General features: G+C 41.4%; 1 protein-coding gene across 1 annotated transcript in view; it reads left to right on the top strand.

Moving 5' to 3' along the window:
• Positions 1 to 27,540, top strand: part of TBC1D19 (TBC1 domain family member 19) — a 102,678-nt gene that overhangs the window by 18,937 nt on the left and 56,201 nt on the right. The window contains exons 3-13 of the mRNA XM_080913576.1: positions 1,134 to 1,179; positions 3,525 to 3,600; positions 5,627 to 5,701; positions 6,953 to 7,016; positions 8,287 to 8,333; positions 8,491 to 8,601; positions 12,288 to 12,360; positions 14,069 to 14,107; positions 15,439 to 15,551; positions 22,131 to 22,205; positions 25,468 to 25,530. Coding sequence (XP_080769702.1) covers positions 1,134 to 1,179; positions 3,525 to 3,600; positions 5,627 to 5,701; positions 6,953 to 7,016; positions 8,287 to 8,333; positions 8,491 to 8,601; positions 12,288 to 12,360; positions 14,069 to 14,107; positions 15,439 to 15,551; positions 22,131 to 22,205; positions 25,468 to 25,530 — 782 coding nt within the window. The remainder of the gene's footprint in view (positions 1 to 1,133; positions 1,180 to 3,524; positions 3,601 to 5,626; positions 5,702 to 6,952; positions 7,017 to 8,286; positions 8,334 to 8,490; positions 8,602 to 12,287; positions 12,361 to 14,068; positions 14,108 to 15,438; positions 15,552 to 22,130; positions 22,206 to 25,467; positions 25,531 to 27,540) is intronic.

Here is a 27,540-nt window from a genome sequence, read left to right as displayed (position 1 = left end):
GAACCCAGACGTCCTTCAACAGAGGAATAGATACAGAAATTGTGGTATATTTACACAATGAGTACTACTCAGTTATTAGAAACAATGATTTTATGAAATTTCTAGGCAAATGGTTGGAACTAGAGACTATCATCCTGAGTGAGGTAACCCAGTCACAAAGGAACAAACATAGTATGCACTCACTGATACGCAGATACTAGTCCCAGAAAGCTCTGAATACCCAAGAAACAATTTACAGACCTTATGACGCTCAAAAAGAAGGAAGGCCAAAATGTGGATGCCTCAGTCCTTTTTAGAATGGAGAACAAAATACTCATGGGAGGAAATGCAAGGTTAAATAGAGGACCAGGGATTGGAGAAAAGATCACTCAGAGACTGCGTCACCTGGGGATCCATTCCATATGCAGCCACCGAAGCCAAGCACTATTGCTGATGCCAAGTAGTGCTTACTGGCAGGAACCATATATGGATGCCTTCTCATAGGCTCTGCCAGAGTCATCCAGATATAGATGAGGATGCTTGCAGCTAACCACCAGACTGAATATGGGAACCCCAATGAAGGAGCTAGAGAAAGGACTGAAGGAGCTGAAAGGGTCTACAACCCCATGGGAAGAACAACATTATCAACCAACCAAATCCTCCAGAACTCCCATAGACTAAAACACCAGCCATTGAGCACACATGGAGAGACCCATGGCTCCAGGTGCATATGCAGCAGAGGACACCATTGTCTGCCATCAATGGGAGGAGAGGCCTTTGGTCCAGTGAAGGCTCCTTTTCCCAGTGTAGGGGAGTGCCAATGTGCTGAGGTGGAAGAGGGGTGTTCGGAGAGGGAGCACCTTCATGGAGACAAGTGGAGGAGGAGGGAAGCTATTGAGATAGCTCAGTAGTTAAGATTACTGAGTAAGGGTCTCTCTGCTTGTGTTCCCAGGACCCCATGGCAGCCTACAACCACTGTAATTCTAGTTGCAGAGCATCTGGTGCCTTCTTCTGACAGTCACAGGCTCACATGACTTCCAGTGTGTAAATACACATTTAGGCACATACACATAAAATAATCAAGTTAAGGTCTAAAAATTACTATGTTGCATATTTAAGAAACTAATACTTTTTTTTTTCAAACTTAAAAACAGGTTGGGAGAAGAAACTTCAGAATGCTGTTTATAGTGAACTGAATGTGTAAGTTTTTTTTTTTTTTTTATCTATTTTGAGATACTGTTTTGTTCAACTCCACTTACTATGTAAGTAGTAAAATTATTGCTGCTGTTCATACCTTCACTCTCATTAGAATACTTAAAGAATTTCAAGTTAATGTCACAAGTCACCCAGTCTAGTCTGAGAACGAGTAAATAGGTAGGACTTTCCTGTATTACCAGCTTTTATGTGAGAATGTATTCATCCAAGGTAGTTAGGTAATGGGATCGTTGTCATGACGTCTTACATTCTTCTGCCATTACCAACTTACCATTCTAAACATTATTTCTTGTTCTTTGCAAGATTATTATTGTTACTAAAACCCCACTCTTTCTATTTATCTTGGTTTTCCATCAGTGCCCATTAAGGTGTATAGAAATTTTGCTCGCAGAACTATAGGTGCAGAGTGTGAACTTGGCGGCTTATTGAATGCCCGTCATTCATCCATCATTCACCGTGTTCTCTCTGTGCCAGTGGATGAGAAGCACTCAGGTGCAGAGCAGAAAACTAAGCACTCATCCTGCCCTCAGGATGTCTCCAAACAGGCCAGAGGAGCTTCTGCCTGCTGCTTCGTTTAGCCACGTGATGTGTTTCTGTCCTGCTGTAGCTTCCGCCCCGTTCCCCACGGTCTCCGTCTAAGCCATCTGACCGGGACCTCAGATACCCTTTCTTAACCAAACTGCTTCTGAGGATTTATACTTTCAATATACAATTAGTTACTTTTCTGTTGTTGTGAAGAAGCTCCAGGGCTTATAAAACTTATAAAAGAAATCATTTAATTAGGGGGTTCCTTACTGTTTGAGAGGGTGCATTCATGACCATCCTGTGGGGAGCAGGACAGCAGGCGGACTGACGCACCACTGCAGTAGGAGTTGATGCATAAGGGCCAAGGAGGAGTAGGAGGGAGTAGGGCCTGGAAAGACTGGGCTCGCTGTGGGCTTTTGAACCTTCAAAACATAACCCCCAGTGAAGCCCCTTTACAAACAGTTCCAAAATCTAGGAACCCGCCATTCAAATCGACAAGTCAGTGGAAGCTGTTCTCATTCAAACACCTCCACACCTTTAAAGTTAGATTGTAGCCTGTTATCATCTTCCAGCGGGTCTGTGCCATCTCAGGTGACATCAGAGGGTAAGTGCTATCTTACTGAAATTGACGGCAACCATGTCACTGGGAGTTCTGGCTACGAAAGGAATAGATGTTTGTCATGTCAAGTAAAAATATCATTTCACATAATGTAGTAGAGATGCCTCTTGTGTATTATCCCCAATCCTGGCTTTTCAATCTGAGTTTTTATAATGACTTCCATTTCGGTGATCTATTTCTGAAAATAGTTTTGTAAGGTAGATTGTGTCTTTTTAGTTAATGACAGGGCCTATCTTTCAGTCATTTTCTTATCTTTAATATCCTACACAATGCAGCTTTGAATAGTTGTTATAACTAGTTGAGAATGTCATGAGAGCTCATTAATACTGCCTTTATTCTTACTTGGGTTCTGATCCGAAGGAGAGGAATGATAAAACAGAATGGAAAGCGAGAGCTCAATATCAGACTTTTATTACTGAGAAAGACTAGGTAGACACAGGCATACACACACATTCACATACATGTAAAGACACACAGAATTGTTTTTAAAGGCTAAGTAAAGGCCATAGCTCAAAATGAGAGTACAGGGAATTCGTCAAGAATAAACAATCCAGTCAAACAATTATCTAAGTGGCCTGCTGTGGTTTAAATGTCCCCTCCAGAGTAATGGGTAAAATGTAATGGACACTGTAGTGATATTACCAGCTGAGACCCTGGTTAGCCACTAGGGCCTGTATGAAGATAATGTACAATGCTATCTATTATAAATATATATATAGTATAATATACTGTTTGTTGGTCCTGTTTTCCCAGTGAGTGTCTTACCTTCAGTCACCATATGATACAGGAGGATACTCTCCCCAGATGTTGGGACCTGGATGTTTGATGTCCTGGGCTCCAGAACTCTAAGCCAGTGCATTTCTGTTCTTGACTGATTGCATTTTATCTGGGCGTGGTGTTGCACACCTGTAATCTTAGAGCTTGGGAGGCAGAGGCAGGACCAGTTCAAGGCTGTTCTGGTCTGTATAGTAAGTTCCAGGTCTGCCAGGGCTACCCAGTGAGACCCTTTGTGAAATACAAAACACAAACATTAACCATTAGTAGGATGATATAATTAAAAAATGTTATCAGACCCTGAACATACAAATGCACTATTAATGGATTTCGTTTGTAGCATCGACTTCTACCAAGGTAACTCATTACTGAGAGCTCAGTATGCTACTTAGCAGTGTCTCTTTGCTTCTAGGTTTCCTTTGCCCAGTCATCCTTCTGCAGCCCCTGAGCATCTCAAAGAGCCCTTGGTGTACATGAGGAAAGCGCAGGTTGGCCTGTCTTCATTTTTGTTTTCTTTTTGCATGCCAAGCAGTGCAGTGCATAGTATATTTTTGTTGGCATAATATATATTATTCATCACATAAAGACTGGGTAAGGACCTCTTGGGTAATAATAATTCTTGTACATGCTGCCTTTTTGTTTTTAGTAATCAAGGGTCATATCTATTTAACTATGGTAACCTGGAAAACATTACATAGAAAGAAAGGGTCACATACCATACTGGCCTGAAGTTTGAAATAGAGCCTTCTGTAATCATCTGCTCCTCATGGCCTGTGAACCTAAAAGAATGAAATATTGATGAACACCAAGAAAACCACCAAACAAACACTACCCCCCAAACAACAACAAACCCTCTGTCCCTTAAAGCCAGTGTTACTGATACCATATTTAAAATAAATAGACCCTCCCAGCAGGCTGTCACTGCTGGTTGGCTGACAACAAGAAAGAAGCCAGTTTCAAAGTTAAAAATGAAACAAGTACAAAAACTAGAAGATATTAACACATAAAGTCAACAAGCCAGTCACCTGCTCCCATCTCTCTAGCTGTCCTTTACTGTGCACAGCCCCGCCCCTCTGGCACAGCCCTGCCCCTGGCACAGCCACACCCTGGCACAGCCACACCCTGGCACAGCCACACTCCTCTCTGGCATAGCAATGCTTGGGAACCTTTCTCTGAGTGCTGGAAGGGACTGTAGGACCATCACAGGCAGACACAGGATTTTTCCCCCAGCATGGTCTCAGAAATAGATTAAAACCTTTGTACAGAAATCCTGTGAGCTCATTCATCCCTCTGCTCCAGGTCACGTCTTTGCTGCTGTAGAAAACTGTTGTGTCCCATTGCCAGATTCACTGTGGTATATGTTAGCAAGATTCTAACTTTTACTTTCTTTAAAACTTCCTTCAAATTAGATGATTGTCTTGGATACTGCTGTGAACAGACGCCATGACCAAGGCAACCCTTATAAAGAACAACATGTAGTTGGGGCTGGCTGACAGGTTCAGAGGTTCAGACCCTTATCATCATGGCAGCATGCCAGCAGACGTGGTGCGGGAGGAACTGAGTATCCTGCAGCCTGATCTAAAGGCCGCTAGGAGAATACTGACTTCCCGGCAGCTAGGAGGAGGGTCTTAAAGCCCACACCCACAGTGACACACCTGCTCCAACAAGACCGTGCCTACTAATAAAGCCACTCCTGGGACCAGTCAAATTAAACCACTGCAATGATGATGCAGTATAACAGAAACCATGGATATTTTGAGGAAATGTGTAATATGTTTCTTCTTGGTGATATCTCTAGAGTTTGCAGCTTTTCTACCAACCAGGTTTCCATAGTTATATAAGTTTGAACAACACTGGATTAACTAAAACTTAAATATCTAAGATTTTATTCAGTTTATTTAAACTTCTATGACTATGAAGGCCCATTTCTGTATAAAATACTTTGGTACATTCAAAGAAAGTGGTACCTGAAGAAACAAGTACATGTATGGTGCTTGTAAGTGGATGGGTTTTCTTTTAAAGCAGAGCTGGTAGCACACAGAGCTCTCATGTGACAGCAGCTTAGGACCTGACATGCGTTCCCTTGTAAGACCTCATGGAGACTGATGAAGTTACTCACACAGTGGTCAGGGGTAGGCCTGGAACAGGATCAGCTTGCTCCAGAGTCCTTGCTTTCTTGTGGAAACTCAAAATGCCCTCTGCGTATGTCCATTGGTTCCTCGTTGGGAGGGAGTCCTTAAAGGACTGCCCACCAAGCTCTGTCTCGCTGCTCACCGCTGGGGTAGAAGACTTGAGCACATCTGCCCGAGGCTGTCCAAACTGAAGGACCGGATGTGGCCGAACTCTGGGCAGCATCTGTGCAGAGAGAAGTGATCAGAGTTTGTTGAGTGAACTAATGAGTGAGAATGATCTCAACCAGCTTTGCCATCCCTGTGAATACCATAGTAACTGTTTTTCTTATTAGGCTAGATATTGTTAATGAAAAACAATAATACATTGTTCCTTTTGTTCCAGGGAAGTTGGGAAAAAAGAATCTTGAAGAGTTTAAATAGTATGTGCACAGAACTAAGTATTCCATTAGCAAGAAAGGTAGGTACATTTAACATTTTTCTGTTGAAGTATTTTATTGTGAGTTATAAAAAAATGTCATAAAGTTGTATAACTGTATAGTAGGCTTGGTAGTCTTCATTTAATGGTGTATCTTTTAAAATAAAACCCTGTAAGTGCCAATTGTTTTGTTATGTTTTATACGTATTTATATATTTAGTGATTGCTACAGTGAACCTGTGCTGTAGCCGACTCGGAATTTGCCTATTGTCTTAGTTACTTCCTATTGCTGTGCAGGTTATGGAAGGAAGAGTTAATTTGGTGCTTACTGTTCCAGAGGGGGAGAGTCCACTAGTTAGGAAGCCTGGCTGGGCAGGCGTAGTGACTGGAGTAGCAGCTGCCAGCACAAGCAGGAGTCAGAAGCAAATCAGGAGTGGTACAACCTTTGAACTCACAAAGCACCCCAGTGACAAACTTTGTTCAGGAAGGCCACACCTTTTCACCTCCCCAAATACCACCACCAACAGGGGTCCAAGTATTTTAATGCCTGAGACTTTAGGGGACATTTCACTCAAACCACCACAGCTATAGAGAGAGTATACTATACAGATCTGAGTGGCATTTCGTTTTCGTACATTTGAGTAAACGAGCTCCATGGCGCTATACCTTCCAGTTTAAGGTGACTGCAGCCTTGCGATTGGCAATACAGTGCCACCTTTTAGTGCCAACTCAATGAATGAAAACTTGTGTATCTGCAGCCCTAGGTTCTAGGAAGATCTACTTCTTACCTAATGGTGGAAGAGGTAGGAAATGGAAGAAAAATTACCAGAAGTCTGTTCTAAATGCTACTGCTCCTCACAGGAGGAGAGAAGGAGTTTCCCTCCACCTCCTTCTGAGCCTGTCCGTTATCCCCACGGCTGGGGATCCAGAGCATTTACTTAATGAGAGCGAGAAGGGCACTTAAGCACTGACAGTGTGGTGCATGGAAGTGTGGACGGAAGCCGGTCTGACGCACAGCACAGTGACTGTCGCTCCTGAATCAGTCGTTCCTACCATGCATCTGAGCATGATGGGGCAAGAGCTGTGGGGCATGCTGAGAGCAGCTTTGTGAGGTTCACTGGCCAGTCAAGCTGTACCTAAACCTTTGAGACTAGATATGTTCTAAGCATCTTAAAACGTATCTGTAATTCAAAGAAGTTTTCAATGTTTAATCGGTTTCCTATATGCTACCATACCTTCGTTAGACTTTTGAATAAGTTACTGATTTTTGAAACTAACTAAAAATTCTTTTAGAGACCAGTTGGAGAGCAGAAAGAACTTCTCAATAAGTGGAATGAGATGGGAACTGATGAGCCAGGTATGTGCAGGACTTCCTACAAGACTGGTAACGGAACTAAAATAACAGAGTACTTCAGAGGCATGCGGCCTTCTACCTCCACCAGTACCCATAGTCTGACTTGTTGATTTCTGTTTTGCAGCATAAAAAATTCCAATGTTAGGCTGTGTTTTCCATTACTTGGATAATATTAGATCATTTATCAATTTTTCCCAAATTGCATTTTAAAACATTTTTTATAAAAGAGTAAATGATCTGTTGCCTCTTCTGTGATGTTCCTTGAACCGAAGGTGTAGGAGCTTTGTTATAGATTCATCAGCTGGGGAAAAGGTTGTAGAAGACAGAGCACCAGAGTATCTGCTATGACATTCTGTCTTCTACAGAGGACAGCAAAGCTGTACCCACAGAACGACAGCAGTACAGCAGGGAGCCTAAACCAGACCCCGTAAGGATGACACAGCCATGTGCCAGCATGGACAGGGCAGATCTCATGGAGGCCCCACTCCTAGACGGTTGCAGACAGTTAATGTCTGTGGAGACAGGAAAGAGCGGCCTTCCCTAGGGACGCCCCTAAGCAGTTATCCAACAGCAAGTGTTCAGCCCTGAAACATGCGCTTATGAGCAACTCTAAATGGACTTGGTTATATTTATAGACTTAGGTAAGTGTGTACATTCGACGGTAACAATTAAAGAAGGACACAAAAGTCTTTTAATAGATCCCCAAGACTTACCTTTTAGTTAACCTAGAAACTCTGTGAGCTTATTTATGTTGACATGCTGAGGAAAGATTGGCTAATGAAAAATTAAATTTCAAGAATTTAAAGTATTTTAAAATTGCATTTTTCTTTAAATTTAACACACAGCCAGATTTATAAACATAATGAGTGACAGCTGTATATTGTAGACGCCTGTAATCGTTTGCACAGACATACATGACTGCCCTCCTCCTGGCCCCACTGCTAAAGCAAGTCTGGAGCCATAATAGGAAAGGGCACAACTGAAATCCAAGGTAGAGGAATTCACTGAGAATGTACTGTTTGTATTCTATGTACTTTGAAATTCTCATACACAGCCTTTATAAGAAACTCTGAAGATCTTCTATGATATGTTAAGTTGTCAAAGACGGAGTTTTTGTTTTTGTGTTCCCAGCGTCTCATATAATGTACAACAAATAATCAGTACTCTATAGTTATGTGATTCTTCTCTGTAGAAATACAGGAAAGTGACATTAATATTTATTGGTCATTTCATATATTATCTGAAATTTTGTTTTACTCTTAACTCATTCTAGATTTAAGCCTTTTTCGACCTGTTTATGCACCTAAGGACTTTCTTGAGGTACGTTCTGTGTAGCTCTGCAAATACGATGGGTGTAATGGAAGAGTTGTGCATGACCCACATAGCTCTTAAGCTGAGGTGATGCAACAGGGATGATCATGTTCGGCAAGGGAGAACATATAAAGAAACTAACCAGGCTTGTTGTTTATTTTTAAAGGTATTAATTAATCTCCGCAACCCAAATTATGAAAATGGTGATTCTCTTAGTTTTAGGACTCATTTGGGTTTGATCCAAGTTCCTCTGAAAGTGAAAGACATCCCTGAATTGGTAAGTATAGACATTGAAGAACAAGTTAATGTGTATTAGGAGATAACCACTAGAAAAATATTTTAGTACAATATGAATCTGTTATATTCAGAGTCATGGATGCATTAAATTACTAATGTGACATCCTTTTTATTGGAAATATGTACATAGAAAGAGCAAGTGTGTGTGTGCAAGTCCAATCAGCTGACATTGACCTATGCATGTTTTGCCCACTCCAATAAAGAACAAATACCCATGATGCTGTTTGCAGGGACGGAGGCATTTGGTGTGTGGGTGCTGAAGAGATGGCTTAGCAGCAAGAGCACTGGCTGCTCTTCCAGAAGTCCTGAGTTCAATTCCCAGCAACCACATGGTGGCTCATAAACAGTTGTAATAAGATCTGGTGCCCTCTTCTGGCCTGCAGCCACACACGCTGTATACATAATAAATAAAATTTTAAAAAATGATTGGAAAATCATAAGATTGACAAAAGGCTGTTTAGCAAAGCACATGCTATTTAGTGTAACCAACTTACCTGGAGCCCAGTACATGGTGATACACTAAGAGAAACCTCCTCTCTGGAGCAGTGAGGCCATCGTTTGAAAGTGAAACACTGAGTTTCCTGATGTCGGAATGAAGTTGCTGTTACTCCTTTTGTTACTCATTCCAAAATAATGAAGAATGTAGCTTTGTCAGCGCCTCTGTGGTGAACTAGAACTTTCCAGATAGATCATGATACGTAACCTAAAGCAGGGAGAGGTCAGAGCAGACAGAAAGTATGGATGAGAGGTGTGCTGCCACCGTCCTCGGATCCACGTCCTCCGCTCTGCACTGTGCTGGATCTGAACTCTTGTCCTTTGCCAATGGCTCCTGTCATTTCCAGACTAAAGGGATGATTCTGGAGAGAGGTTTTAAAGGCTCAGCAGGACAACATTGTCCCCCTCCTGGTTCCTGTGTACAGTGGTGTCCTCTGCAGCCCAGCTCCATCCTGCTCCTTTTTGTCACCACTGGTCCTGATCACAGCCTTAAGCCCAGGAGGAGACTTTTCTGAGGTCACATTTTCTTTCATGCATGCTCCTAGAAGCCATGGTTGCTGTCTGCACTTGCTCCTTCTGTTTTCCTTTGACTCCTGTGCTTACATTTTCCTTCTTACCTGGTAATAGAGGTAAACTGGTTTTCTTCAGAGACACCATTGGTCCCTGCCTTGGCAATCTGTAGAGCGGAGAATGGAGGTTCTGGGAAGATGCTAGGCAGGTGGAGGCTTCCCACTGTGCAGTCACATGACCCACAGGAGCCCAGAGGCATCCTCACAACAGCTCTGATGTGTAGTGAGGAAGTAGAAGCCACTAGCACAGGGATCAAGTTAGAATCTAGGGAATGGTGAGACTGTCTCCACTTCTGTGCTTTCCGACCCTGTAGGACGAGCTGTCCAACAGAGCGGCTCACCACACTGTAGGGAAATCTCTGCACAACTCCCAGTCACATTTTTATTGCCTCTTTCCCAGACTTGAGTGATGAACTTAAAATCCCAAGATGTTTAAATGGCTTCAGTTTGAGAGCATGAGGAAGTAAACTATGAGAGCAAAAGGAAGAGGGGGAGGGGAGGTAATGGGAGGAGAGAGGGCGGGAGAGAGAATGGGTGTAAGCAAAGAATTTCTAAAATGGCCACTAGTAGATACTGCAGACGTTTAACATTAGACTTACGGTGACACAGAAGAGAATGACCACAGCTTGGCGCCATATTAACTTAGAGAGTTATAGGATGACACAGGTGTCAAAAGTATATTCTCCTGGTCGTCTCAAGCAGTCTGTTTTGGGTCCTGGTGGAGTCCTTTTTTGTAAACTTTTTCTCTTCATTGCCATTTCTGAAAATTATTCTTCTCTTTGGTTAGTATAGTATTTGTTGAACAAAATAGCAATTACAGGTTCTGCCCTAGGCCCATGATTTCCCATCTATTGACAAGGAGTATAGCACCAGGCATGATATTCCTTCTTGTGGAACAGGCCTCAGATCTAATCCCACAGCACTTAGTACACCACAGCAGTTGTGTCTCAGTTGCACCATGGGCACATCTTTCTTGCCAGGCCATTACTGTAGCACTTCCTCTATTGTCATCAGGACCAGTTCCTGCCATCCTTAAACTCTGTCAGGATGGTTCTGACTCCTGATGATTGGATTATGTAGACTCTTCCATGTTACAAGTAAATGTTGTGAAATGGAGACCTACTAACGCTAAAGAGAGGTTGTGACTAATCTAGCGGAGTAGCTAGACGGGACTGGACACGGTGTTGGCCAGGTCAGCACTTTGTTAAGAACTGGGGAGTGAAGACAGAGATAGTCCTCATCTTCAAATGACTGCAGGCTGGTGGGGGGTGCAGGAAAAGGGCAGTTTTACTGTCCTGTGAGTAAGAGGTGGAGGCTGAGAAGAGATAACTTATTGGGAGTTGCTGTTGTCAGTGTGGAATAGCAAGGAAGACTTCTGAGGACACGTGCTCCCTACCGTTTGTTTTGATAGAAATGGAGAGTTTGCTAATGTTGAGTGAACTGGAAAGGGACACTCAGGTCCCACACCGCTAAGGGAGACTCTGCCGACCGTGTCATCAGAACCTAGTACCGAGGTGTTTGTTGGCCCAGGGCTTGTGTTTTAGGGTCCAGGTGAATGCTGCTCTTAAACTGAGACATCTAATCACTAGCAATGATGAGTCTGTGAAGGAAGTTATAAAGTGCATGGAAGATTGTGGAAATTGAAAACCTATGACACTCAGTAACCTATATAACAGGATTTTAAAAATTAAAATTAATGTCATCCTAAAGGAGAAGGAAGTATGGATCACCAATTAGAATAGTTATAAAGCACTAAAGCAACTGTTAATAGGAATATTTAATTTCTTTTAGAGTAAAGTAATATGAACAATGTGGTTCTTTTTTTTTTTTTTTTTTTTTGCTTACAAAGTACAGATGTGATTTTTGTCCCCAGATATTACCAGAAAAGTGAAGGAAGTCTTATGAGTAAATCAGTTAATCTCTTATTTTAGCTAAGCACTTAATAGCCCCATTTGCTAAAGGTGAATTTGTTTGGCATATTTGTGAGGTTTGCTTTGGTAGCGTCAGAGTGAGATGCCAGATCATAGAGGACACAGAAGTTCCTGTTGGTAACTTTGGGCAGTGATATTAGGTAACATTGAGTGGCGGGGGTGGGGGGGCTGTGCATTTGCTTGTTTGCTTTCATATTTTAGGAAAGGCTTAAGCATCGATATATTTTTATCTAAAAGGATCAGTATGATCTCTTCTGATGTAATTTGTATGTTAACAAAGAAGGCAACATGAAAAGGAAATGAGTCTTTTGAAAACAAGTCAGTGCCAGCATCATACTAACCAAAAGGCTGGAAGGAAAGAGGCTTAGACAGGAAAAGTGATGGACAGGAACGTTTACCAGAGGTCCTGCACTGCAAAAATACCGTGTATACGTTTCTTTCTCAGTGTGTGTGCTGGTTTTTCCTAAATGCTATCACTTTTCTAGTAAGTATCGTGTGAATGTGCTGTATGCATACCATGGCTGCTGTGCGCGGTTCTGATGTTTCTTAGATATCTGAGTGAGACGGGGATTCATTTTCACATGTGTTTTTAAAACATATCTAGGTACAAGTAACCTTTTCACATGCACCAGAGCCAGATGTGTGCTAATTCTCCCTGTGTTATTTTTCAGAAAGAATGCTTTGTAGAACTTGGCTTAAACACGGGACAACTGGGTATAGATGATTCTACACAAGTGCCTCCTGGTTAGTATTTCCCATGTGACATTTACTTAGTGACAAGTGACAGCTTCCGAGTACACAGACCATCTCTATGCAGATGAGTGGATTGCCAAGTAGACACACTGTGTGACCTTCAGCCCAGTCAGGACACACATATCACAACAGCATGTGCCACCCCATAGTGACACCGTAGGGCTGGTGTGGCCTGTTTGGAATTAGTCACTGCACACACTTGGTTTTCTTTGGCTTTCAGATGTCCGTGAGACCCATAGTGTTATAGAGACTTGTAAATTATTTGTTCCCATTTTTGTATTGTGACCCACTGTGTGTAATTACTGTTGTCCATCTTGTCTGTTGTTGGTGACCGTTTGGGTTATTCCCACCATTTGGTTGTCGTCAGTTGTCCTGCTGTAGTTTTTCACAGGCTGTGTGATGTGCGTGTACCTGAGGGCACATACCTGGGCACACATGGACACACACTGGGTAGTGCCAGTTTTCCAAGCTGACCGCGTCAGCTTACATCCTCGCCGACTTTGTCTGGGAAGTTCATTTGCTCAATTTCTTTTCATCTGAAATTCCCAGTCTTTTCTGTCTTTACCACTACAGTGGTCCGGCCTATATTGGTCCAGTAGTAAGCATCTCTGGTGACTGTGTGGTCAGGCAGCTGTCACGTCTCATCATCTTCATAAGTTACCATCACTGGTAAAGAACCTTTCAAATGCCTGTCTTATTTGTGTCTGACGGTTGCCTGCTTCTTTCTGTAAGGTTGTCTTCATAAATTCTGGATAGAAATCCTCTGCCGGACACACATGTTCCAAGTGTTCTCAGAAACTCTCTTAATGGTGTTATGTTCTTTTTGTGATAGAAGTTTATTTTAATATGCGATAGTTAATGAGCTTCTTTGCATCTTGACTGCTACAATTTAAAGCACAGCCATTCCCGAGGCAGTGGTGAACAGCATCAGAAGATGGGCTTTCTGCTCAGAAGACGCAGGCTGTGCACAGCTGGACTAATGCCAAGCTAACAAGCTTGGGTTTCCTTTGTTCGTTTTTGTATTTTAATTCAAAGAATTTTTTTCTTAAAATTTTAATGAAGTTTTTGTTTTATTTATATGCTTGCTTCAGTATGCATGTGCCTATGTAATTGTGTGGTTACATGTACGAGGGTGCCCACAGCGCCAGAAGCAGGCACTAAATCCCTTGTGGATGGTTGTGAGCAGCCCAACGTGGACACTGTGAGCAGATCTCAGGTCTCCTTGAGTAAGCAGCAACAGCTCTTAACCTCTGAGCCAGTCTCCAGCCCCTGAAATGATATTAAAAATGATATCTTCTTTATGAATCTATTAGAAATTTTTCTTGTATGAGAATATATTCTATTTCAACAAAAGAAACAATCTGCCCATTTTTTGCTTCCCAACTAAAAGTGTGAACTCAACTTTTAACAACTTAGGAAAAGGCTTCTCTAAGGTGGTTTGTTCTAGTTTTCAGAGCCAGGTGCGGTAGTGTGTGCCTTGAAGCCTACCCTGAGAAGGCTGAGGTGGCACTTGAGGCCACCTCAGGCTACATTAGTGAGGTTAAGGCCAGCTGAAGCAGTAGGAGTCCGTGCCATGTAAGCACACAAACTGATTCTTACGTTTTTTATATTGTTATCCAATGTTCAAGAAAAACACTTATTCTAAATGTAGTTGATCATGTTTGTGTCTAATAATTTTATTTTCTTTTAATATTTTTAGAACTTTTTGAAAATGAGCATGTGCGGATTGGGCAGAAAGGTAAGTTTAGTCAGATTTATTAAAATCTATAAAAAATGAGACAGCTAGGTAACTGTCCCAATGAAATAGGCTCAGGTGAAATTCATTGTCTGTAAAGTGAAGCACTGGAGAGTTTTGATGTTTAGCTGGGCAGGTAATCTGACAGGAATCTGTTTCAGAAGCAGTGTTAGCTGTCTCAGTAAGTGTAGGAAGCACACAGCTGGTTGCTGAGCAGGATGTGCAGACCAGCGTTTGCCAGCTTCCTGGTGAGCACTCTGTAGTCCTCTTTGATGCACCCACACACCTCATTAGCACTAATGAGGGCATACTCCTGCATCAGGAGAGGATGGAGCTCTTAAGTCCCACTCACAGCTCACAATGATAAGGCTTAATGAGTGTAGCAGGTCTCCATGTCCTGGGGAACAGTTGCCCATCTTTCGGGCGTTCTTTGTCTCGTTTCTATAATCCTTTATTGTCTTTGGGATGCAAACAAGGCCTTGTGTCTGACTGAGCTATGACAGTTTCTGTCTTGTACCAAAGTTCCTGCTTCAGTTTTCCAAAGTCATGTTCATATGAAGACCTCTTTCGTAGGCTCCACCTCCTTCTTTAGACATTCAGATACCTACCGAGTATCCTTTTATGTTGCTATGCTGATTTCTTTAGACATTCAGATACCAAGCATCCTTTTACATTGCTAGGCAGATTTCGGCTCCTTTCTTCCTGTCATTTTCATTTAGCAGAAAATTTCCTTTCCTTGTAAAAGGAAACAGGAAATTGATGCTACTAGATGAATATTGCTTGTGTAGTATGTCTCACTTTTGTTTGTTTGCTTTTATTTTGGCTTTTTATTTCCAAGTTGAATAGCTCTTAATTAAAGAAAATAAAAACAAAAGCAAACTGATACTAATTATTTTTAAAAATGGGTATTTTAGAATAATTTTGTTGGAAGTCTATTAGTCTTTGTTTTGCATTTTTTTCCTTTTTTTTTTTTAATTGCACAGCTAAGAAGTCATTTGGTAGGATGGGTGTCTTAACATTCTTACATTTTTTGGGGGGCAGGATCCTGCATGTACCGTGCTCCTTCTAACAAGCTGCATGACTTGGTAGCATTTATGAAGTCACGGGTTCTGAAGATGAGGCTATGCCTGGTCTCAGAAGCCTCATATCGGTCTCAGTAGTAGTTGTGGGTCTGTGAGCTGTGGGAAAGCACAGTGAGGAGCTGGGGAGATAAAGATTTGAACCCCGGCAGGCTGTGCCTCTGGAAAGGCAGAGTGGAGGAAGACACCGACAGGTGGTTAGGTCCGATGCTCCTTGACAGCATTTTCTAATGGGTTCTCATCTGCACTTTCCAGTTCTTGCTCAGCAGGACAGCGCTGCCGCCCAGCAGTACATCCGACAGGGAAGTCCCACCGCGCTGAGAGCCGAGCTCTGGGCGCTCATTTTGAACATCTCCAGTCAGCCTGAGGTAAGGAGCAAAGCAGCTGGATTAAATTTGAGTTGCGGGTTTGTTTTCTAAATAACCCTTTCAAGGCGGGACATCGGTGAGCAGCTTGTCCTCACGGCCTGCCCCGCCCAGCATCAGCACCTTTTCAGGCTAAGGAGGGTCTCACAGCTCAATCGCCATGCTCCACAGACACCTTCGTCAGGGAATGAGTGAGCATGTCTGTGTGGTAAAGCAGGCAGTACGTGAGAAGAGCGCAGCTCAGCAAAGCTGCGGCAGAACGCAGTGTTACAGCGCAGGAAAGAAGGGCCACCGAGAACCACTGAGTGAGTCCTGCGATGTTTCCCTTGTTCCCCTGATTTTCTGAGGTCGGCTCTCATGGAGTCCATATAGGGTCCAAACTCACTTGTGTAGTGAGTCTGGCCTTGAACTACTGATGCTCTTGTCTCTACTTCTGAAAGTGCTTGGACTCGAGGCATGAGCAACCACCCTTAGTTTTATGGTTATCCTCAAGGTACACTGTCCCTATGGTTCTAAAGTTTAATAGATAATGTAGGAATATTATTTTTCCAAACATTTTTTCAAGAAGTGAGATTAATATTAATAGAAGTGTCCTAATCATTAACAGAGAAACCAGGGATTTTCTGGAGATGGAGCCTAGGACTTCATACGTGCAAAGCAAGCACTCTACCAACTGAGCTATATCCCCAGCACAGGTCATGGATTTAGTAATGAAAACTTGCACAAGACACTGACTTTTCTTGGATAAACACTGTGTATACGCGTAGTTACCTATGCATGGTGTCTGCATAAGTGTATCTAGACATTCATTTAGAGGTCGTTAGCCACTGCCACAATATGTTTTAACACTACATTTTAACCATTGCAAATTATGGTGTGTGTGTGTGTGTGTGTGTGTTTTCTCCCTCTGTGAGCAGCACTGTCAGCATCATTTATTTGAGAAGATAAAACTTGTGGTTTATTGCAGAGCAGTTTTAGAGTATGCGATATTGCTGATCTTTTGTGGTAACACTTCGAAGACAATTGTTTACAAAACAGATTTGAGTAAGTTGGTCAGGTTGTTTGTTTGTATGATCTGAAAGGCATAGTTCTTCCTGGATTTAGGTTCTGAAGTAGCATGTGGCCTTCCCTGCTATGGAGTGATGTAAACTGTGTTCTCTTTGGAAAGGAAGTGTTACCTTCTCAAAACCCAATTTAGGATATTCCAAAAGATGTCACTTTAAAAATGATTGATAATGGTTGTTTTTTGCAGTATTCCAAGGTGATCTTTATATTTGCATTTTGAGGAGGTAGGCATTTTTATCTTTAAATTTAAATGCCAACTCTAATGTTTATAACTAGAAACTAGAATTTTCAGAAAGCCTCTGGAATGGTTCCTAAGTAAGTTACAGGAAATTCATTGAGGGGAGGGAAAGGAGAGGAAAATACTTTTTGATGAATTAATTTTCCATCAGTTAAACTGCACATTCAGCTATAGTCCTATGGGCCTTAGGGTTGGTGGTCTATTTCTTCTCATTTATACATTTAGTAAGATCCCTCAGATTCCTCAGCTCCCATCACAGTTCCCTCAGATCATCCCTTTCCTCAGCTTCAGATGGAGTTGCCAGGGGGTTGATGACGCACGTGAGCATCTTTAGAGCACCTTGGCTCAAGATGTCTCAGCTCTTCCTCATGTCCTTGTCAGCTGTCCATCAGAGAGCCCCAGCTGAACGGCCATGCTACCCTCGGCTTCCCACCACTGCAGGTCTTTAAAACAGCCTCTCTAGTGTGCCCCGTGCTATCTCTGTGTTTTCTTTCTTTCTTTTTTACTTTTTAATCTTTTTTCAGAAATGTTTCTCTGTGTGGCTCTGACTATCCTAGAACTTGCTCTGTAAACCAGACTGACCTCAAACTCAAAGATCTGCCTGCCTCTACCTCCTAAGAGCCAAGATTAATGGCAAAGACCTCACCCAGCTATTTCTGCCCTTTTGCATAAAAATTTTAAGCCTTTTCTGTATGATTCCTTAACACGCTTTATTTTTCTCTGATCTCTGCATATGTCTCATATAGCAAACAAGCAAACAAACCAATAGTATTTCCCCCCATTTCAGGCTGTGGTCCTCCAAGTTTGTTATGTTTCTTTCTCTAGAAAGCCTGCCTGGCACCCACTCAGACATTAGAACTTTCTCAGTAGATAGTTAACCAACAGATACTTAGTATCGTTTTTCTGTTCTGACTGCTGTGGCAAAAGGAAAAACCACACCTACTACATGCAAGATGGTTAGGAAATATGTGTTGAATTAATAGATCTTTTTAGTTAAAATACTATTTTTTAAAAATATTGTGTGTGACTCACGTGTGAATGTTTATCTGTGCACCACTTGCATGCGGTGCCCTCAGAGACCAAATGAGAACATCGTATCCCCTGCCCGGTGGTTTACGGCCAGGAGAGAGTCCTTTAGAGTAGCCAGTGCTCCTAAGCGCTGAGCCATCCCTCCAACCCACAACTTAATTTTGAGAAGTCTAAAGATAGACCTATTCATGAAGAATTAATGTGGCCACCTTTATGGTCATCAGATCTTTCTTAGAGAATGGTGTCCCAGCCCGTGAGATGGAGAGACCCTGCTGTAGAAAAGACCTGGTGTCCGAGCAGCCACCCCGACAGCACTGCAGGCTGGCAGAGGGTTGTGAGTCTGTGTGTCCCAACTGTCTCCCAAGTCTGTGCTGTGCTGAATTTCATGTACGATGTGCATTGACTAAGGAGAATTGCTTTATTTAGTAAACTACTCAGCCTGCCATACTCTAGTATATACATCCCACTGATCCCAGCAAGCGCCCTGCAGATCTGGGCATACTTTCTGATCTGGAGCTGCTGTGTTGATGCTGTTGCCTGTTTTGTTCTGGGAAGAATCTTGGTCTTCATTTAATTCACAGGGGTTTTTTTTAGGTTTTTTTTTTTTTTTTTCCTTTTCTATTTTTATGGGAGAGTAGAGCTCCTTAGAGGGACATGGATAGTTAACTCTTTCTCTTCTATAGCTCGGAGGGGGGGTGCAGACAGCCTTAAAAATGGTTTAGTGGATGCTTTTACATCATGAAGAACTACAGTAGTGTGGAGAATATTTTCTTTTGAAGACATGAAGGCTCTATAAAGTATAGGACTGTCTACACTACAGTAAAACACATTGCACAGCGGTGGCTCTAGGAAGCTCATGTCGCCTTCCAAGAGCTGTCTCTGAATTTGTGCCTAAATCCCTTGATTTATAAAACCATCTTGGGGCTGAAAAAATGGTTCAGCAGTTAAGAACACTGGCTGCTCTCCCAGAGGACTAACGTTTGATTCCTAGTTCCCACGTAGTAACTCACAGAACCATTTGTACCTCCAGTTCCAGCGGCCCAATACCTTCTTCTGGTATACAAGCATAAATGCAGGCAAAGTACCTATCCATAGGATATTTTAAAAATCTTTTATGTCTTAGTTTAATCCAATTTTATGAAGATAATTTGTCTATCTAGATTCTTGCCGTATCTCTAGCTCCAAGAGATAGAATATTAAATATCTAAAACATTTTAACTAAAATATACAAAAGTTAAACAGTTGTTTAGCTGAATGATGTAGCATATAAAAATAATTAAAGGAAAACTTCAAAAATGTTTAATTGCATAATTATTTCCTGTTTACACAGAAACTTTGGTATATACCAGTATCAATAAATTAATTTATTTTGTGTGTTAATTTGTACTAGAATCAATGTGAAGATTGCTATCTTTATTTTATAAAGGCTACAGAAATCTCTTCATTTGCTAATTAAAAAAAGCCAATATATTTGACCTGCACATTGAAAAGTATATAAAGTTGTTTTGTGATGTGCTTTTGACATCGCCTGCAGATCTGACGTCCTTGTGGACAGATGGTTCTGAGCAAGCGTGGCCCGTTCCCAGTCAGTCACCCAGCAGTCTTATTGGTTGTTTTGTTGTTAATATTTTATTACTTGTCTGAAGTTTAGCCAGTTCAATTAGTCCATGAGATTACCACATAATTATGTTTATGGGATTGTTGACTGTTTTGAATAATTGGACCCAGTAAAATTTGTCTTTATGTTTAAAGTTTTATTCAGTGCAATTAAATATATATTTGTTTATGGAAATAGCTGGTCCTAAAATTAGTATTTTAATGATTTTGCTCATTAAGATACTTATTATTTTTCTAGCAGTGACTAAGGAAAACATTGATTAATTGATAATAAAAAACTTTAGAGATACAATTGCAAATGATTTATTGTTGGGCATAGCAATTAAAGTACAATTATCTGTGAGCATTTATAATTCATGAGTAATGTAGATGAAAAAATTTAATGTATATTACCTATGGAAATAATTTCTCTGGTTTTATTTATTTCAGTTTTTAATGTCAGCATACATACAAGCATGTTTTACAAATTGAGATAAATATTAATAGTGTAACCTCACTTGGCCTTTTCAGATGTTACCAGGCTGTGTTTCTCTGCTTTCTAGAGGAGATAGAAAAGTCCTAGGGCAACATGTAGTTTAGTGCACCTTATCAGTGGTGCTTCTATGCTGCAGAGCTGTCTGCCTCTGACAGGAACGGAGAGAGGAGACAGCTGCCCTGTCCAGCTTGGAACAGCTGACGTCACATGGGCAGGGCACGGGATAATGGGTGGTGTGGCCATTGGGCCTTCAAATCAAATACAGCAGCACAGTTATAGAGAAAACGTAACTGTGAGTGTCACATGGCCTTGATGAAATACAGTGGCTGTTCCAAACCACAGCTTGCCATCAACTAATGATTGTGATCTGAGTGCGAGCCAGCACCTGTCACCCTCCTCTCCTTAGAGTCAGCGCGAGGCTGCGGCATCCCTACTGCCGTACAGCATCGTTTCTCAGGCTCTGGCCAATGTTGTAGGACAGGGAAAGGACCTGTTAGGATTGGAGAAAGAAGACACACAGCCATGCTCCCTAGAGATGATTATGATTATGTTAAATACCTAAAAAAATTACTATAATTAAAATATTTTAGTAGGATATTATATAAAATACTTAAAATCAGTTGCTTTTATTCATATAATCAATAAGAACTTGAAATGCAAAAGTAGAAAACACCTAGTTTATAATAGCAGAAATATGAATCATTTAATGTCAAGAAAGTAGGAAAACATACACAAAAGACAGAGAAAATAAAATCTGACCCTCAGAAAATCTGCAGGCCCCTGGAGCTTACTGTAGGTATCTGTTTTCCCTCATGTCAACACGACACAAAGGTTGTGAATTTGTCTTCCATGACTGCGATCTCCGTCATGTTCTCCTGGGACGCTGTGACATCATACAACATCACCTTTCTGAGACAAGTGCTGAGGACACTCTCTAAGTCGGACAGTTGTATTCAGGTTGTTACAGCGGTTGAGTGTCTAAGGATAACCAGGCCGTTGTGCTATAATTTTACTGCAGTTGAGATGCTGATGCTGATTCAGTTGCCCTCACAGAAAAGAGCGAGGCCCTTTGATATCAGATGCAATAAGTTCCAGGAGGCTTACAGATATTTGAGTGAAAATTAGTAGTTTTTCAAAACTGTTTGTATACATTTGTAGTGTGGAAGCCTTTTCTAAAGCAAGAGAGCCCACAGCCTAAAGAACACTTCAGGAGTGTTAGCATTTACCATAAACTTGAAGCAGCATGTTATTTAGAAGGAAAACATTGTGGCACAGTGACGGGAGGGGAGTTCTCCCTGCTCATGAGGAGTCTGACAGGTTATACGGCGAAAGAGCTCCTAATGCACAGGCCGATGACACTGCGAGGAGGAGTCTCTGCTGTCATTTCTCACCGAGGACAGAGCGTACAGAGGAAATGGTGCAGATGAAATAGCACCTTATTTGGCTAGGGAAACTCGGACTGCTTTTGTTCTTGAAGAGTAGTCAGGCAGTCTGTATCCTACAGCTCTGCTCTGCCCAGCTCTCCTCACAGAGAAGCACATGCAGGAGAGGGTTTACTGCAGCATTATCCACAGCATTATCCATCATTAGACACAGCCCGAGTCTCCATTTATAGGGACACACTTTAAAGTTGTGATACGTAAGACTTAGAGGAATGGAGCTGGCCTGGACTGAGGACCAGCTCTCATGGGATTCAAAGGAGCTGCTCAAGCTGCCAATGGGGAAGCCATCGTAGGCTTGCCTAGTTGTCGGTGTCGAACAGGAGCTACAACAATGGCCAGCCCATGGCTTTGGACAGAGACTTAGTTCTCTCTGGGCCCAAGCCCCTCAAATATGAGTGAAGATAGTTCATCCTCATGACGTATTTCACATTGTTCAAGAAATCATCAGACATTCCTAGTTCATAAATATTATATTCCTTATTCTAATCAGTTTGGCAGAGTTGATTGAATACCCACTAGGTACCCGTGATGAAATAGGCATATTATTGAACATCTACTATTACTCAGCTATCATATAGTAATGAATACGTGAATTATGAATAAAACAGAGTCCCTACCTCTTAATAGCTCTAGTTTTATTATTGTCTACTGTCTATTAAGGTTTGTGGCTGACATTATAAACATTAAATCTTTGTATATTTTACTTTTAAATTTAGGATATCCTGTATTATGAGCAGCTTAAGACCAATGTGATACAACATGACCTTTTGGTGGACAGTCTAATTTATAAAGTAAGTAAAAGTATCCATGGTTTTCCCATCTCATTAATAACAGTTAAAATGGAGAGTTTTCTCTCCGTGGGATTTGAACTGCGAGAAATAATCTGAGTGGCTGTGAACGTCTGCAGTGCCTGAGTCCTAAAGGCAGAGGAAGGACTTAGGAGTTCAAGGCTGTGTGGTCCACAGTGAGTCTGAGACCAGCCTGGGCCTAGTGAGGCCCTGTATCCAAAGGGTGGAGGGTGGGAGGAAGCCAGAATGATCATGGTGCCTGTGAAGCTGAGGCTGGCTTCCCGGGCCTACGGTCTGCACGCAGCACGGTTTTGTCTGCTTTCCTAGGGAGTTATGCTTGTACTCCTTCCCCAGTGCCTCCATGTTTTCATGAAGATGGAAGACATTGGCCATCTTAAATTCAAGTCTTTCACGTGAAGAATGGAAAGTAACCAAAACTAAAAGAAGAGTATAGAATTTTACTCTTCTTTGTCTCCTAATTTCTTATATCTTAGTTGAATGTTTTCTTTGTAATAAAACTATTTTGAGTATTTGAAGTTATGTACATGTTGGCATGTCTGTGCACGGGAGTGCATGCATCCATGCATCCCTGAGACTAGAGTTGCAGGTAGTTGTGAGCTGTCTGAAGAGAGAACACCTGGGTCTTCTGCAAGAGCAGGACTGCACTTGACACTGAGCTTGACTCCAGACACATTTAAAAACTTATATAGCCAAGTAGATCTCACGTTTTATGGTAGGGATACGTTGAGTAGTTGATGGCAAGAGCTAGACTGTAGATAAAAACACCCCCCCCCCGACCCCTCAAGGAATGTGTGGGAAGCAACCGCCTTCCCTGAACTCTGAGATTCTTTTATTGCACCAGGCTCTCCTTACTTCCCAGCAACTACACCACCGCGAGCCATTCTGCACATCACTCTCCTAAGGAAAAGCTTAATTCATCTCCAGCCATGATAAATGGCAATGAGCAAGATTATGCTGAGTGGGGATTTGCTCTGGTGCTCCATGTCATTTATAATTTTACTTCTAAGAACCAGTTTGACTCAGAGTATCTAATCACCTTTGCTGAGAATGTACCACCTTTACCTTTACCATGGAACCTCTAAGTCAGATGACTGACCCTTTCTTTCCCTATACTCTGCAGCTTCAAGTTTTCTCCAGAGCTTTTCATGACTTGTGCCATTAATCCCTTGATTGCTGTTGGATTCAGCTGCTGAATTGAATATTCTAGACTGTCTCAGTCTAGATATTTCTATCTAGACAGTCATGGATAGTTCGAATCTGTTATTGTGATTCTTCCCATATGTTTACTACATACATGTTCTTGTCATTGATGTGATAGACCTGTTATTTTTTTTAAAGACCACACACTCATTTTGTCTGCATCCACATCTGCAGAGAAGGGGGCAACAGACCCCATAGGTCTGCAGTTATATATGGTGTGAGCTGTCATGTCAGTACTGGGAGTTGAATTCAGGATCTCTGAACCACCTCTCCAGACGATATGGTAGACTTCTTGAAGACAAACATTGTCTTCATTTTCTTTGTTTATGTTTCGATTTTAGGGTACCCAATCCTTATCAATCAATCAATCAATACTTGTTGAATTGGTTAAGTGCTGGGTTCAAAAGTATCGCCATACTTTAGTTATACAGGTTTTTAGTACAAAGTACAGTGCCTCTTCTTAAGTATATACCTGAAGGGGCTTTTGTTCAGAGTTTTCAAGCATTGTCTCAGAATCTGATGCTATCAGAAGCATTTACCATAGCTCTCGAAGCAGGTAGTAATCTACCTGTTCGCAGACATGGAGACAGCTTTCTGTTGCTATAGTGACGTGGCATATGAGATACTGACATTTAAGAGGGAGTGCTTTACTTTTCTGTATATTTCAGAAGTCTCAGGTCATGGCCATAGAACCTTACAGTTCAGCAAGTCAGTTCCTCATGGCAGGAGTCAAGGTAGAGGGCACAGCCACTTGCCTCATGGCAGCTGGGTACAAAGAAAGGGACAGAAAGGTACCAGCCATAGCCCCTCAAAGCCAGCTCTCAGTGATTCTCAGGACTTCTCTCAGCAGCGCTAGCATTTGAGCTGCTAGCACTTCTCATGAGCATGTGAAATGGAATGAGCCTTTAACACAGGGCTTTTGGGGGTCACTTATCAAAGGCTAGAGTGACCTCGATTTGGAGTCACTAGCCAAGGTTATGCAGCTAGAAGTAGCAACTGAATTTTCACAATCAACATGTTTAACTCCATAAAATCTGTTCAGAGTCAAGCTAAAAAGAATGGGAATGTTTGCTTCATTCTTTGAGCTTTTGCTTGTTTGCTGTTGGAAATGTCACCTAAGTAACAATGCATTGCTTTGTATCACAGAGAACTGCAATTAGTTTCTGCCAGTCTTACCATTTAAACTTTTCATCATATGTGTCAGGCCCTGTGGTGGACCTAAGCCTATATAAAGCAATACACAGAAGTTGAGAGAGCACGGAAGTCTCATTGGGAGAGTAGAATATTTTTTAAAGTAGTCTCAACTGTACATAGACGTGTCTAAAGAAAGAACCAGGGCTGAAGAGATGGCTCAGTGGTTAAGAGCACCGACTGTTCTTCCAGAGGACCTGAGTTCAAATCCCAGCAACCACATGGTGGCTCACAACATCTGTAATGGGATCTGATGCCCTTTTCTTGTGTGTCTGAAGACAGCTACGGTGTACTTATATATAATACATAAATAAATAGATAAACCAATAGATAAATCAATCAATCAATCTTTAAAAAAGAAAGGATGACTATTTTACCCAGAGGATTTCATGAGCTGGTCCTGAGTGATGAAGGCAGAAAATCAAATCAGTTGTAGCCTCCCAGGAGCAGATGGTGATTTTCAGGTAACCAATGTCACACACATAGGAGATAGTTGGTATTTGAAGAAATGACTAAGTATGATAGATGTGAACAGTGACGTTAAACCTGGGGAGGAGGCAGATGCTTGCTGCTTGGGATTGTGATTCTGTTTTTCTTTTTCAGCTTTGAGACATCTAAAAGGAGATTAAAATAAATCACAAACAGTTATTAATGAAACCTTAAGAAATTAGAAATCAAATACAGATATTTTGGTTAAGTAAATACATAGTGTGGATAAAAAAAATCTCACTAGACAATGTCTATAGCATTACATAAAATTTAAAATTTGTTGTAATATTATTTCCAAGCATTGTATTTATTCTTTAGAGTTATAAGCAGGTTCATTTGAGTGCTTTGTAACTTTTAATTATAGGATGTGAAGCTGACAGCAAGCAATGATGATTACTACTTTGTATTTGAAGATTATTTATATCAGGTAAGTTTTTATATTATTCAGTATCTTTGTTTTAGGTTCTTTACTTATAATTCTTCAAAGACACTTTCTAGTTAAGTAACTTCTCTGAGTTACCAGATGAGTTCCTGGCCACCCTTCTGGTTATGTACGCTGCAGCCAGCGTATGCTAGCAGGTCAGTTTTCTATTGTCTGTGTTGGCACAAATTCTACAACTTGATGTCAACTTAATACTGAAGCAATTCTAAGATGTTTAGAGAATACATTTTATATGATCCTTTCTACTGGAAATATGAAAAAATAATTGTTTTAAGATCAATGGGAGAATCATGATTATTCATGATTATTCTGATCATTTTGACATACACAAATTTCAAAGCTTCCATTAGAAATATTTCAAAGTACAGGGTAAGTGAGAGAGGGGAATTTGGGCCGTATTACGTGTGTGTGTGTGTGTGTGTGTGTGTGTGTGTGTGTGTGTAAAATTGAATAAACATTCTTTAAAAATAAGTATGTCAAGGGAGTAAAAGGAGCCCTTCTTAAATAATAAGTAAAGGAAGGTATAACAACACATATAATTAAGTACAAAGGTCAGTAAGGAGATGGAAATTTAAAAAGTTAACTTCTAGAGTTGTAAAATAAAAGAACTGCAGTGAAAAATTCATTGGATGGCCAGCAGTGCATTTGAAAAATTAGAAAGCAGTCAGTGAACTTGGAAAATAGTTCAGTATATAAGTGAACAGAGTTTGCTTTTCTTATCCAAAAGCTGAGTATTGTTTTTTGCATTTTAGTATTTTTAGTATTTTAATATTGCTATCTGGCCAGGGTTTCCTGGCATTATAGAATTTCTTTCTCTTATGATATAACACCTGATCTAGTGGATTGTCTCCTGAACTGATTCCTTAGGAAACAGAGTAGTTAGTGTTATACAAGTAGAGGGATAATTTGAATAAACAAAACTGAAACATCCACATTTCATTGCGCATTAGCATTTTTTCTTTCTATGCTGTTCCAATAAGAGCCAGGGCGACGGCACTCTGGTGAAAGTGCTTGGCTTGCAAGCTCAGAGATTAGAGTTCGTCTCTCCAGAGCCCATATAAATACTTGGTGGGTATGTGGGTGGACAGTAATTCCAGTTTCCTAGGCACAGGCCAGGGTTCCCTGGAGCAAACTGGCTAACTAGACTAGCGTGCCTTCTCTCTGTGGGTTCAAGTGAGAGACCCCCTTCCATGAGTAAAGAGCAGTGAAGGAAGACTGTGAAGTCACCCTTGACCTCTATACACATATGTACACACACACATATGCAAACAAGTATACATGTACACACGTACATGCGCCCACATGCATGAGACCATACCACATAAGGAAAACTTATGAATAGATAAATGACCACGTGTCACAGAGAGCCAACAATAGCATGATTTATAGTCTCTGACTAGAAAGTGTAAATGACAAGTTTATGATGTCTTGTGAATGAACAGAGGCTGTCAGCTTTAAAGTCTGATGGAAGTGACAGATGCACCTCAGTTGCTGAATAGTCAGTGAGCAAACAGACTAACACTTTCTCCAGTTAATACCAGAAATAACCCATTGAGTGTACTCACCCTGCACACGAGTCACTTATACGTAAGAAATGTGAAAACGGACAAGGCAGACACAGAATCAGTTTCAAACAGAGGATGTGTTTTCTGAAGAAATTCAGAATGATCTTCAGGAGATCCTTGCGATCGCTACACTGTGTAAACTTCAGTTCCTTTGAAGGGCCTGCAGTGCAGGCGAGGAGGCAGGCATGGGTTTGTGTGCCTGTAGATGCTGGTAGAGTGTGTGTGTGGAACATTCTCACTACACACACACACTCAGCATGGCCTCAGTCTCTGCTTCTCGTCTTAATAGTTCAGTCCAATATTGTTAAGAATTATGTCACACATGTGAGCACACTGCAGCTGTCTTCAGACACCAGGAGAGGCATCAGATCCCATCACAGATGGTTGTGAGCCACCTGGTTGCTGGGATTTGAACTCAGGACCTCTGGAA

This window comes from Micromys minutus (genome assembly GCF_963924665.1).
Source record: "Micromys minutus genome assembly, chromosome: 1".
Lineage (NCBI taxonomy): Eukaryota > Metazoa > Chordata > Mammalia > Rodentia > Muridae > Micromys > Micromys minutus.
This window is presented reverse-complemented; position numbering and strand designations above follow the sequence as displayed.